This window comes from Ananas comosus, linkage group 12, assembly GCF_001540865.1.
Source record: "Ananas comosus cultivar F153 linkage group 12, ASM154086v1, whole genome shotgun sequence".
Classification (NCBI taxonomy): domain Eukaryota; kingdom Viridiplantae; phylum Streptophyta; class Magnoliopsida; order Poales; family Bromeliaceae; genus Ananas; species Ananas comosus.
In genome coordinates this window covers 10,610,419-10,624,128 of record NC_033632.1, presented here as the reverse complement: position 1 = coordinate 10,624,128, position 13,710 = coordinate 10,610,419, and the positions used below count along the sequence as shown (strand labels likewise).

Genomic DNA, 13,710 nt, shown 5'->3' with positions numbered 1-13,710 from the left:
CGATAGCCATCGTGCCTCGCGAGGCACGATGGTTCAACAAAAGCTACTATGCCGAAGGTTTAGCTGCTAGCCGAGGCAATCTGAACTAGATGTGATAACTTTCATAAACCTTTGATTTAAAGTCTAAAAAAGCTGTAGTAAACTGATCACTAGTTTTCTAGAGTTTTAACTGTTAAAATTACCGGCTACACCACACAAACACTCAAATTGCCACATTTTGTTAGGTTTACGCTACTTTTAAAATATCTTTTAAGAAAAGTGATAAATCTTATTCTAGTCATATAGACTAGAAATAGTAGCCGGACTCTATATATATATATATATATATATATATATATATATATATAGTGTAGAGCTACTATACTATCAGAAGAATAGAGAATTTGATGCTTTGACCGTTGAATTAAGAAAATTAAGAATTCTATGGTTAGGATGATTGTGGTCCCCCCTAGGGTTGAGTGATCCCCACAAGGTAATTGTATTAATTCAAAGGTTAAAAATGATCAAAGGAGTTGATCTAAGGGCCAAAAGGTCGGAAGCAACGGATCCTCTATGTTTCCAATAGCATAGTAGCTCTTCTTTCTCTTTCTCTCTCTCTATATGCATATATATATATAGTTCACCTAGTATATACTATTGATAGTATATGAATAGTATTTACTATCAACTTTTCCACCCTTGGATTATTATTATTTCACCAATCACTACTAAACTCTAAATATGCAATGGTTAAAAAGTTGATAGTAAATATTATTCCTACACTATTAATAGAATTATAGCCCAACTCTCTCTCTATATATACACATATATAGAGTTGGGCTAGAATACTATTGATAGCAAACGGGCTCCGTTGCTACCGATTTGTTTTCGATGATGGAGCCTGCGAATTGACAATCAACACCGTTAAACATAATCTATAATATTTGAAATATTTAGAAATCAAATTTCAAAATTTTTTGACCTCATTAACTAATGATCAAAGGATTGCAAAATTTATAATTTTAATGGTCGATATGAGGCGTTTGCTCGTTTAACAGTATTAAGAAATCTAAATCAATTGAATTTTGGTTAGAAAATTCTTTAAACTATTTAAAACAAGATCTATAATCTTCATCTCAATTATAAGAATCATATCATCACTTTTTGAAGGATATTTAATTTTAGGCCTTTATTTTGTGTCCACTTGATGCACAAGAGAACAATAACAAAAAAACATGAAATTTGATTTCTAGACACTTCCGGTGGTCTAGATCATGTTCAACAGTGCTGATCGTCTATTCAAAAGCTCCAACATCAAAAACAAATTAGTAGCAACGGGGCCCGTTTGTTACCAATAGTATTCTAGCTCAACTATATATATATATATATAGAGAGAGAGAGAGAGAGAGAGAGAGAGAGAGAGCTAGGCTGCTATACTATCGGTAACACAGAGCCCTTTGCGCTGCTAAGTTGTTTTCAATGATCCGGCTTCTAAATCGACGATCAGCTCCGTTAAACTTGATCTACACTATTGAAAGTACTTGAAAACTAAATTTCATAATTTTTTGACATTATTTGGCTAGTAATCAAAAGCTCTCAAAATTGACAATTTTAATGGTCGATATGATGCATTTGTCAATTTAACGGTGTAAAACAATCCAAATCTGATAAAATTTTTATAGAAAATTCTTTCACTACTTAGAGTAAGATTAATATCTATGATCTTAAATTCAAATATTTTATCATCATTTTTTATGAGATTTTTATTTTCAGCCATTCATTTTTAAACTACTCGTTTGATAGGTTAATGATGTCAAAAAATTATAAAATTTAATTTTCAAATGCTTTCAATAGTGTAGATCAAATCTGACAGAGCTGATCGTCGATTTGGAAGCTGTATCATTGAGAACAAGTTGGTAGAACAGAGACCTCCATGCTACTAATAGTATAACAAACGGACTCCACACATATACATATACATATATATATACATACATACAAATATATATACATGCCTATATATACACACACACACACATACATATGATATGTCTAGTTACAGGAAACGGGCAAAGAACAAGAAGTCTTTTTGTGCAATCACACTTTATTAAATTATATTATAACCAATAAATTGACAATGTATATTATTAAGCGTTTAAGTCCAAAATACTTTTGCTTCATGTGCCACTTATAAGAAAAAATAATGTTTTACTTTCGTGTGATAACAAGATATTACCACCCATTATCAGTTTACATGATTAAGCAGTTACATGACTTACAGTAAATCAGTTAAAACAATCTATTTTTTTTTATCTGATACTGATACAGGACGGCAACAAAAGAAATTTTAGCAGCTATACATGGTTATGGGAAGAAAAGGACTTAGTAAAACTTTTCAAGATTTAATGATTTTAATAGTCTTCGAAAGAATTAATTTTGATTCTAGATGCTGACCGTGTATGCGCTCCAACCATGTTGCATGGGCATAGTGCTTTGGTTTGGTGGAAGAAGAAGATGTGAGTGAGGGGCATAAGGAGTTCTTGAAAATGGCCATGTTGAGAGCCCGCCCATTAAAGGTAAACCGGATGGGGAAACCATTGAAGAAGCAGTAGATCCATAAGCAGAGGATCCGGATGTGACAGGAAACATGTATCCAGAAGTGGAAGGCTGGGGGTGATTGAACTTGCAGGCAACTCCAAACTTACACGATCCTGTCCTCATGTAGTAAGCACATGGTTTTTCACCCTACAAAATGTGAAAGTATAAAATAAATATAAGTTGACCATAGCAGCGTAAAATGGATTTAAGATACGAAAATAGGAATCAGATGAAGCAAGTTACCTCTCTTATTGGCAGGCCAAGATAGTTCAGTTGGATAGGTTGTGCATTGACTTTATCTCGTGGATGATGGTATTTACAAGTTCCCCCAAACCTGCAAGTTCCTGTCTTCAAAAAGAACTGCAAGAAAACCATAAACTGTTATTATTTTGGAAGCTTTCCGCGTTATCCCAACTCATCTATGCATGATAAACTAATATATGAACCTTGGAAATTAGGTTAACAATTATATTTTCTTGACAATGAAGGTTCTACTGCTTATAGGCTTGAAGGAAACAATAGTTTTAAAATGAAATCTATGTGACGGCATATGCGGTTAGCTGACTTAAACGCATTGCATATTGATATGCAGTAGTATATATGGTCAGTCTGCATATTGATCCATGTATGCCATAAAAATATGCAGCCACATATTTGCCGTATAATATAATTTACTATATGCTTTTTTAATTTTCTGCAATATCACTAGTGTAATAGTGTTAGCTGTCTCTCTCTTGACTTTTGTTTGGATGAGTGTTACTATATATTCTTATAATATATACCTTTTATTATTAATAACTAAACTGCATATGCGCCTGCATAAGCGCTGCATACTGCATATGTGCTATGCGGTCGATCAATTGCCTGCATACCATGCAGCGCTTTTTAAACTTTTGTTTGTGATCGGAATAGGAATAGCGAACCAAACTGGAATGCTAATAATCCCAGTGGGAATGAATTAGTCTCTCAATTTTTTAGGTTCTTTTGAAGATAAAAAAGAAATCAAATGAGAATTTTCATTTTCCCCTTGGCTAGACTCACAAGTCAATTTGGATTATTCCTGATAATGAAACAGCTAGAACAAAATAGGAAATATCGCAGGCTATTATCTGCAAAGACCAGCAATCTAAACAGTAAGAAACTCAATTGGAAATAGACAACAAAAATCATCAATAAGTACAAATCCATTGATGCAGAACACCCACATTCACAATAGATGAACATTCACAAAAGCTGAACATCCAGTTTTTGATACAGTTTAGAGTTAGTGATAATCTCGTTCAAGATTAGATATCCATCATTGTGCAGCAAGAGAGAGAGAGAGAGAGAGAGAGAGAGAGAGAGAGAGGAAACTCCTTCGCAAAACATTATATAACTGGAACCCATATCCATGGTTACCTGGAGAGAGAGAGTGAGAGAGAGAGAGAGAGAGAGAGAGAGAGTTTATAGGTCACATGTTGATGCTCTTCCTGTTCTACTTCCACAATTGATTCACTACGCAAACATAGGCATCACTAAGATAACAAAACATCTCATACAGATGAGATGTAAGATATGTGATACCCCATGCAGAATACAGTAATATCATACTTATCAGGAATTGAATGATAAAACCAAGAAAGTTTGATAAGAGCATAGAAAATGCCTAGGCCCCATAACTTCTATTCCAAAAAAAAAAGAAAAAAGAAAAAAAGAGAACATCAATTATTATACGGATTCTTCTGAGAAGTAAAGTCTTGTATACACCATGGACTAATAAGGCATCAATGTACTAAACTAATTGTCATTCAGCATTTTAAATTAGCACATTCCAATGCTCTATGACCAAACATGATTGCTAGCAGTGCCATTTAGATATCATAACTTACTAATAATGGAGCAAATATATGCATGTATGGCCAGTTATGTAGTTATTTTTCTAGTTCAAACAGCAAGAAAATCCCTAAAATTATCATGTATAATCATCCAAGCATTCTTCAACAATAGGTATATACACAATGTCATACATGTTGAAAAGCCTAACCTAACAAGTTCAGACATTTCCAAAAGAAAAATCCAAGACAAAGAATCTAATTTGGAAAAGAAATTTAAAATATTCTAGATTATGAATATGTTCATTATATGGAAAAACGTGTCGTTACCTTTACCAAGTATAGATGTAACATTTCATGCTTGTTCTCAGCTTGGAAGTTGCATACACAAGTCAAAGCATTTATCCTCGTGCAAAATAAAGACTCGTAATGACAAGCTTCTGAAGAGGTAATGCTACCACCTCTTCTAAGGCATGCTTTTATTATTTGATGATTCAATATTCTCAATTAAGTTCGTGATGCCTTTTTGGCCTGTTTTTAGGAGCAAAAGACTAAATGCATGGCAAACAAAGAAAGTATGGAGCTCTTGCCATGAGGAATAAGCAGAAATGAGCTTTTGAGCCTAGAAGCATGACCTTCCATTTGAAGATTCTGCTTCTAGCTATAGCAGGAGGCTATGGAGGATTTCAATAAAATGCCATTGTAGCTTCCTTAAACAATACTTCTACAAAAACTCAAGACGCACAAACTGAGCCCATTGTGTTTGTGCCGTAGTTTTAACTTTCTGCTCAAAAAATTGCAAACGCTAAACATTCTAAAATACTAAAATTTGCTAATTCAAGAAATACCAACAAAAGTATTATCAGTTCTCCAATCCCAATGATATGCGTAAGTCACCATAGCTGGTTTATAGACATTTAATAGCAAGTGATTAAAGCAAGTATAGGAGGTGTTGACATTCATTTTGTGGTTTTGAAAGGTTAGGTTCTTTGTTGGGGAAAAGATCCTGAAAGTTTAGTTTGTTTACACATATCGCATGACACTACATGTAGCTCTCTAGGGAAGAGAGATCATTTTCACTTGGTTAGGGCACCAAATCGTTCACCTTTTATCAACAAAATGCATGACAAGTACTCTCGACTCAGTAGGATTTCACTTATTCCCTTGTTCTGATCTTCTAATTAAACCGATTAGTAAACCTATAAAGCAGTCTGCCATAAATACGTCATTCATCAAGCACATTCGATTAAACTATCGTGTTGACTCACTTAAAAGAAGAACTAAGCAGCTTACATGATAAAATTAGTAGCCATACATTGAAAGCATTAGTACCTGGCAATCAGGCTGACCTTCTCGCTGCGGAAGTTCGCCCCCATACTGAATTACCTATCACAAATTAACTAGTAAATAAAGTAATCCTCTCAACACCTACAATGATTTCTACAAAGAGTCGAAAATGAAAGAGAGAGAGATAAGTATTCTGGACATATAAAGAAACTTAAAGTTCATTAACGATAAAAATAAGTAAGCTATTTTGGTTCTCAGCGGTAATAAAATCACCTATGCTCTCACCTGCCCAAAGTAATAAGCAGGATGATTGTATCGGCACTTGCTACCATAACCACATGTCCCTGTCCTCATGTAGAAAATGCAATTCGGCTCGCCGGGACGATAAGGATACGGACTCCCGTGGCCGTCGGCCCAATCCGGCGGCCCATCGTCCACTTTTAACCCCCACATCCTCTCTACACCCAAAATCACAAGTCAAGCCCATCTCAATAACTTCTATCCCTAACTATCACTTCCCACAGATAGAGCAAAATGATGCATTCAAAAGCAATTTTACAGTAGATTAAACTAGGAAAGATGAAGTAGCAAATATATAGTACATTAAAAAGTAGATGTTGATAGTCTTAACAACCCTACTCACATGTATGTTTGATATCTGAGACGCCATACTAAGTACACTGACAGAAGAGATAACTAAAACAGCAATATGCCACTAAATGTCGAATGTGGGAAAGCGAACTCACTGCGCTATGATATCATATTGTTCAAAAGATTGATCTAAACAGTGCAGAAATAATCATGTCATACAAAAAGACGGAAAAAAAAAATCAAAAATTAAACCTTCGAGCTCGTCGTCGGGAGAAGCATTGGCCGGATTTGACACGGGACGATTCAGCTCCCCGTTCTCCGGCATTGGCGAGAACCAAACACTCCAAACCAAAACCCTAACACTCCAATCTAATCCAAATTAATCCAACCCAATCCAATCCCCAATCCCTTCCCAATCCGAGCAACCGAAAACGACAATCTCAAATCGACCAACCCCTCACTCAATCGCACCAACAACAACACTACCAATAACAACAAAAGATCAACCGATCGATCAAATTGTGGAGGGTTTCCACATTTGGGAATCGAATCAAACCGATCGCTCCCAAAATTTCGAATCAAACACAAAACTAGCGATCGATTTCGCCCCCAAAATCGATCGAATTCCGCGAATCGATCGATCGATTTAATCGATCTTTATTCCACTCTTCTCATCCCCTCTCTCTCTCTCTCTCTCTCTCTCTCTCTCTCTTTCTCCTCTTCGCACTCTCCTTATGAATACATGAAGAGGATTTTTTTTTTTTTTCGTGTCCTTTTTCTCACATTTGTATATAAATATATATATTTATATATATTTATATTTGAATAATATAATTTCTTTTTTTTTTCTATAAAGAGATGGATTTATGACCTTTGATTTAGGTAGTAATTGCAATTTATTTTATTTTATAATGATATTTTTTAACATTAATAACTGTTGTAATAACGTAATTAATTAGCAGTTTATATGCCGTTATATTTTTTTATTATATTAATTAAACTCAATTTTTAAATTATCTTTGTTAATGAGAATTTGTACGATGATGTAGATATTTTACAGGTGAGGATATACGCAGACCCCCTCTAGCTATTGGTTATTTTGAAGTAGGTCCTTAAACTTTTTTCTTTCTTATATATTCATTTACTTAATACGAATTTTATTAAGCTTAATACTTTTAACTACCTTTTAGTAAGAAACAACTTCAAATACCACCCCTGTGGTTTTACACTTTTTCACTTTAGTATTCTGTAGTTTAAAGTGTATCAATTTAGTACCATGTGGTTTTATTTTTATTTTTTTATTATCGATTCCACTAATTTTTTTTCGTCAAATTAGTAACAAAGTTAAAACTAAAGAATACTAAAATGAATATTCGATAAATTTAGATGGAATATCTAAAGTTTTTTTTATATATAATTTAACAAAATATTAACAGAAAAGTTGACAAAAAGATAAAAATGAAACCAGAGGACATTAACTTAATATACTTTAAATCACAGGGTACTAAATTGAGAAAGTATCAAACCACAGGGGTAGTATTTGAAGTTTATCCTTTTAGTAAATAGAGCTATTAAATTTAATATAATTTCTAATTTAAGTTACTAAAATATCTTTAAGCTAAAAAAAAAAAAAGTCTATGGAGGGTTTTACTAATTAAAAATTGCCCGCAAATTAGGAAATAAAATATTAAATTCTACAAAATTTATTAAGTTAACTAGCTTGGGGATAATTTAAATAAAAAAAATTGAAACATAAGAAAGAATAAACCCAAAGACAAAAAGTACAACTAAGGGGGGCCAATTTCAAAATATTCTATAAGTGAAGGGGTATATTTATATTATTTTATTTTATTTTATTTCATAAAACAAAATAAAAATAGCGAAGTAGTAGAGAAAGCGTGTCGCCGTAATCGCGCGCGAAAGCGCTGCGGAGTGGCGCGGTGCGCGCGTGATTGGGATCCACTGTTATTCCTCCAACAAGAAACATCGTTTTCAACCAATAATATTTTAACACGTGTAATTAAACGATTGTTATCGTGCTACGTGGACGGTGTTGTGGTGTTTGCTGTTCGGTACAAAACAGGTAATCAGTGGCTAAACCTAAACTGCCAAAACCATAATCACACGTTCCGCATTCGTATTGAATTTGGTGAAGTTTTTTTTTTTTTTCTTTTTTTTTTTTGTTCTCCTCAAAATTTTGGTAAAGTTGTTCTTAAAAAAAAATTTATTTATTTATTTAGTTGCTTTTTTTATTTGTTAATTTTATTTTTCTAAATTTTTTGTTTATTTTTTAAGTTTGTGGGTACTTAATGATTATATTGCTAAGTAATTGAATTATATGGTAAATGTTTGATAAATTTTAATACAATAACAATAAGCAAATCTTGAGATCAGAAATTTATAATTTTCTCACTTTATGGTTTTTTTTTTTTTTTTTGTAAGAGTCCATTGTAAATATAAATAACATTTTACAAAAAAAATAAAAATATGTAGTTTTTTTTGTTACGATTTATAATATTTTCGTAATCCTCTGTATTTTTATTAAAAATATTTAAAGTTATTACTATTCAGCTCAAGTTGGATAATTGTAAAGATGTTACCGAAATAGTAGAATCACTGCAGATTCTTAGATAGTAGAAATACTGTGTTATTATGAATTAGGATGTATTTTTATTTTTCATATTTGATTTGATGGGAATTATTACTAGTCCGTTAACAACCTTTCAAACCATATGGTCTGGTAAATTAGTATCGAACTTGTCATTCCAAATATAAATTATAGAACATTTGAGGAATATTAAAAGCTTGAACGAAACGGTCCTGTAAGTAAATTTTAGATACTCATTTGTGGTAACCGCTTTTCTATTTTAGTACTTTCGGACTTTAACTATATTACTCAAGTACTATTTATGTAGTTTCTGTTTTCGCTTTCTATTAGTACCTCGTTATCTTTTCCGATAAAACCGTCGAGTGCCGCTTACGTGCGTCGTGAATTGTCACTTTTTCACAGTCGAGAACTCTCCAAAAACTATCAGGATTAAGAGAATGTTTGGTTAGAAGGGTTCGAGACTTGAGTTGGAAATCGGAATCATTTATTTCTATTGTTGGTGTTTGATTTCAGGGATTAGTATTTCGACTTTCATTTCGAGAAAATCAAATTTTCTAAAATAATTCACATGATGGAGGTAGAGATTAACTTTGATTCCATAAGGAATTGAGAAAAGAACCTCTCTTTTTTCACTAATAATTATTTAAATTCAAATATATATATATATATATATATATATATATATATATATATATATATATATATATATATATATATATATATATATATANATTTTAAATTTAAATTATAAGATTAACTTTTTAGTTTTATTATTTTTTTCAGCTCAAATTTAAAATTCTAGTATAAATTTGATAAATGAACTTGGTTCTAAATTTAAATTTTGATTTTGAACTTGAATTTGAATTGTAAATTCAAATTTGAAGTTCAATTTTTGAGTTTAAATTTAAATACAAATTTAATTTTCATCATTTTGAATTCGATTTTTCAATCCCTTCTCATTTCTATTCTGGTTTCAATTTCCATTTTTGAGCCAAAAGTACACTAAATCCTAAGGAGTTCATGCCATTTTTGTTGATCTTTGTCAGGCATCTTCACCGCACGTGTGCGGCACACGGCAGTTTTAACGGAGGAGATAACGGTGACGCTGACGAAAAATAAAATTAAAAACCATGTAATATTTAAATGATACACTAAAAATCACTTATGGGTTGTTTGGTTTCTCAAAACAATATAAAAATTCAAGAAAAAAAATTTTACATGGAAAATCCTTTTTTTTAATTTTTCATCCGTTTCATTAAAAAAAAATATATGCATTTTGAAGAAAAAAATTCATATTTCATGGAATACTAGTATTTTCGTTTTTCTAAATTTTTTTAGGAAAACAAAAATTCGTGAAATTTTTTTCCTTAAGATTTTTCTTTTCACACATTTTTGAGAAATTAGACACGCTCTTAATGCTAAATTTAAAAAAGGAAAAACTTCAAATATCACCCCAGTTGTTTCGCACTTTTTTAATTTTAGTACCCTATAGCTTAAGTGTATTAATTTAATACTCCACGATTTCATTTTTTTCTTTTTATTATCTCTTCCACTATTTTTTTTTTTTTCGTTAAAACAGTGACAAAGTTTAAACTAGCTAAAAGGTACTAAAGTAAATATTTGATAAATCTAGATAAGATATCTGAAATTTTTTGTATATAATTTAACGAAATGTTAACGAAAGAGCTGAGAAAGGAGAAAAATGAAACCACAGAGTATTGAATTGATATACTTTAAACTACATGATATTAAAATGAGAAAGTACGAAACCACAGAGGTGGTATTTGAAGTTTACCCTGAGGCAGTGTTTGGTTAGGGGATAGAAATAGGGATAGGCCCTTATCCCCCTTTATATCCAAATACTAATTTTTTATCCGAGAACAGTAGTTCTCGGTTACCTATAATAACCGGTTATAACTATCACCACCAACACCTCCATTTTCTATATAAAACTATCTAATATTTTTTTTATTCCATATTATCTATCCAAACGCTATTTTTCTTATCCCCGAAAACAACCAAATTTTCATCCAAACACTATTTTTCTTATCTCCATACTTGTACCTATCCCTGTAATAACTAGTTCTTACTTATACCTGAAACGGTACCTTAAGGGCCCATTTGGATTGGGTACAAGATGGGATATAAGGTCCTTATACCCCATCTTGTACCCAAACAAAAATTTTTGGGTGGGAACTTAATAGTTCCCACCCAAAGCGGCGCTTAGGATGGGAACTTAATAGTTCCCACCCACGGTGGGAACAAGCTTGTTCCCACCAAGCTTGTTCCCACCCGAGAGAGAGTTTTGTTTTAAAATAAAATTTAAGATTTTTAAATTTAAAATTTGTAATCTGAAAATTAAAATTTCAAATTTTAAAGTTTAAATTTTAATTTTGATATTTTAAATTTTAAAATTTTAAATTTGATATTTTATATATTTCAAATTTAAATTTGGNCCCGACAAACCAACATGCATAAACCTTCACGTCACGTCAGCGTTTATGCACGTCAGTGTTAAAGAAACAAACCAAATCACATCAACTCAAGTTGATGACGTCAAAGTTGACGTGTTCTTCCGGGTTTACGACGTCAACCTTGATGTAGGTTTAACCAGCATCAAGGTTGACGTCGTCAACCACTCCCTATCCTAGTGGATGTTTAATTATTATTATTTATTTATTTATTTATCGATTTATTTATTTATTATATACATATATCCATTTATTTTTATAAATATTTATTTGAGTATGATTATTTTAAAAAATCTGTTATGTTCGAAACACGTTTTTTAATTAAAAAAATTTAAATAAAATAAATTTTATATTTATATCAAAAAAAAAGATTTAAAAATATCTTACACTAGCACATACAATTAAATTATTCAAAATTAATTAATATTAATAATTTAAACTATTTTTTTTTACTCTCTTAGCAAATTTAAAAATTTCAAACTAAATATATAATTTTAATTTATTTAATTTTTAAAATTTACACAGCTAATTATTCAACTTCTTAATAATTTTTTATATTTTTATAATATATATAGATGAATAAATAAATATTTATCATTTAAATTTATTAATTATTTAAACATGTTAATAAAATACAAATCACTTCCATTGGAGTGTTGAGATAGACTTCTCCACTGTTTTAAGTATTTATGTTGATAGTCGAAGTATAATGGTTTCTCTTTTTTACATTGACGTCGTCAACGTTGACGCATTTTGGTTTGTCTGATCCACATCAATATTGACGTCGTAAACGTTGACGTACATAAAAGTTGATGTGACAAAGATATTGATGTAAGTTGGTTTGCCGGGGATTTAGATAAGTAAGATTTTAAAACGTACCTAACTTCAAACCGTATCAAAAAAGGAAGGACAACCTCTCAAAGTTAATGTTATTAAATCAGCCAATTACAAACTAAGTTAAATTCAACAATTTTCTTAAATTGATTATTGACTATATTCACTAGTTGAAATCCCTGATCGATCCAGTAATTTTAACTTCTCTTTTTTTTTTACTTTAGTTCCAATTCGGCACGTTTGCATGAAGCATTAATTTATTAATAATGGCTGGCAGAGATCTCGTTCACCGTTTCCCGAACTACCAACCATGGGCTCCAAGGTTTAAGCTTAAGAGTAACTAAGTGTAAAGATCGATTCAAATAAAAATTTATTTTATTTGCTTCGCCCATCGTATAATGGATATAGATTTTATTTATTTATTTATTTATTTATTTATTTATTTATTAGCAACTTAAAACCTATCATTTCAAGTACCTGATTTCTTTCTTAACGAATTAATCCAACACTGTTCCCCCCTTTTTTTCATTGTAACGTTTGAGAGATAAAATAACACATTGGTGATCACTACATCGATCCGTCTATCCGATTTAATACACGTTCTTTTCCGTGGTACCGAAAGGGTATAGGTACATCTAACTAGTATACTTTGAATACTCCTTAGTTTACTTCATTGGTTTTTTTTTTTTTTTTTTTTTTTTTTTTTTTTGAGTGTGATGGTAAAGAAAGAAAGAAAGTTCGTTGTTCTTAAATTTGACTTCGAATTAATTCTAATGAATAAGATACTTTTCACAATCATCTACTCAATTTAACTAGAAAAATGGGGAGAATATAATAACTTATTTTATAAAAAAACTTTCCTATAAAGACAGATTATCTGAAAACCTCCTTTTATAATCATTCCTATTTTTATAATAAAGTGAATAGACGACAATTTTTTATCTGTCATGAAATTGCCATTGTTTGGTTTCTTTATTTATATTTATAGTTACATAAAAATGTGTCTATTTTTATTTTTTCAACTTGAAATAATCCTATATAAACGATAAGCTATACAAATGTTTCTCTCGACATACGTTGATTAAAAATAAAATTACACTCTTGTAATTTAAGCGATAAAAATTTTCACGCTACGTGCCTAGAATTTCGTTCTGCTTTACTACCTAATATACCAGAAAATAGAACCTCTAACAGAGTTTATTTATTTATTTTGAAGTTTACTACCTAATATACCAAAAACTTCAAAAGGGATTTATCCTTTTTGAAGTTTTTGGGGGGGACACCAAAGCACGTAAGAGTGAAACGATGGGACACCAAACTTTACATAGTTAAATGGGGGGACACCAAAGTAAAAATAGAAAAGCCTTCGAAAAAGCAATTATAAAGCAATTTAATATATGTTTTTTGAAGTCTATTGGTAGATATAAATAGCTTATCAGTGAAATCATAGGAAATTAAAATTGAAACAGTGACTAAAATTTTTTTTTATTATTATTTTAACTATTGTTTTTCTATTTTTGCTTTGGTGTCC

The 13,710-nt window shown here is 31.0% G+C and overlaps 1 protein-coding gene across 3 annotated transcripts in view; it reads right to left on the bottom strand.

The window, feature by feature from the left end:
- Positions 1-7,018, bottom strand: part of LOC109718281 (zinc finger CCCH domain-containing protein 3-like) — a 10,881-nt gene extending 3,863 nt beyond the window's left edge. The window contains exons 1-5 of one of the 3 annotated variants that reach the window (XM_020244442.1): positions 6,519-7,018; positions 5,961-6,133; positions 5,721-5,765; positions 2,821-2,937; positions 2,434-2,724 (exon numbers count right to left, since the gene is read on the bottom strand). In XM_020244442.1, the coding sequence (XP_020100031.1) occupies positions 2,434-2,724; positions 2,821-2,937; positions 5,721-5,765; positions 5,961-6,133; positions 6,519-6,591 (699 nt within the window). In that variant the 5' untranslated portion in view covers positions 6,592-7,018. Of the gene's footprint in view, positions 1-2,433; positions 2,725-2,820; positions 2,938-5,720; positions 5,775-5,960; positions 6,134-6,518 lie in introns of all 3 variants that reach the window. The other 2 variants (XM_020244441.1, XM_020244443.1) reach the window with 2 other exon arrangements.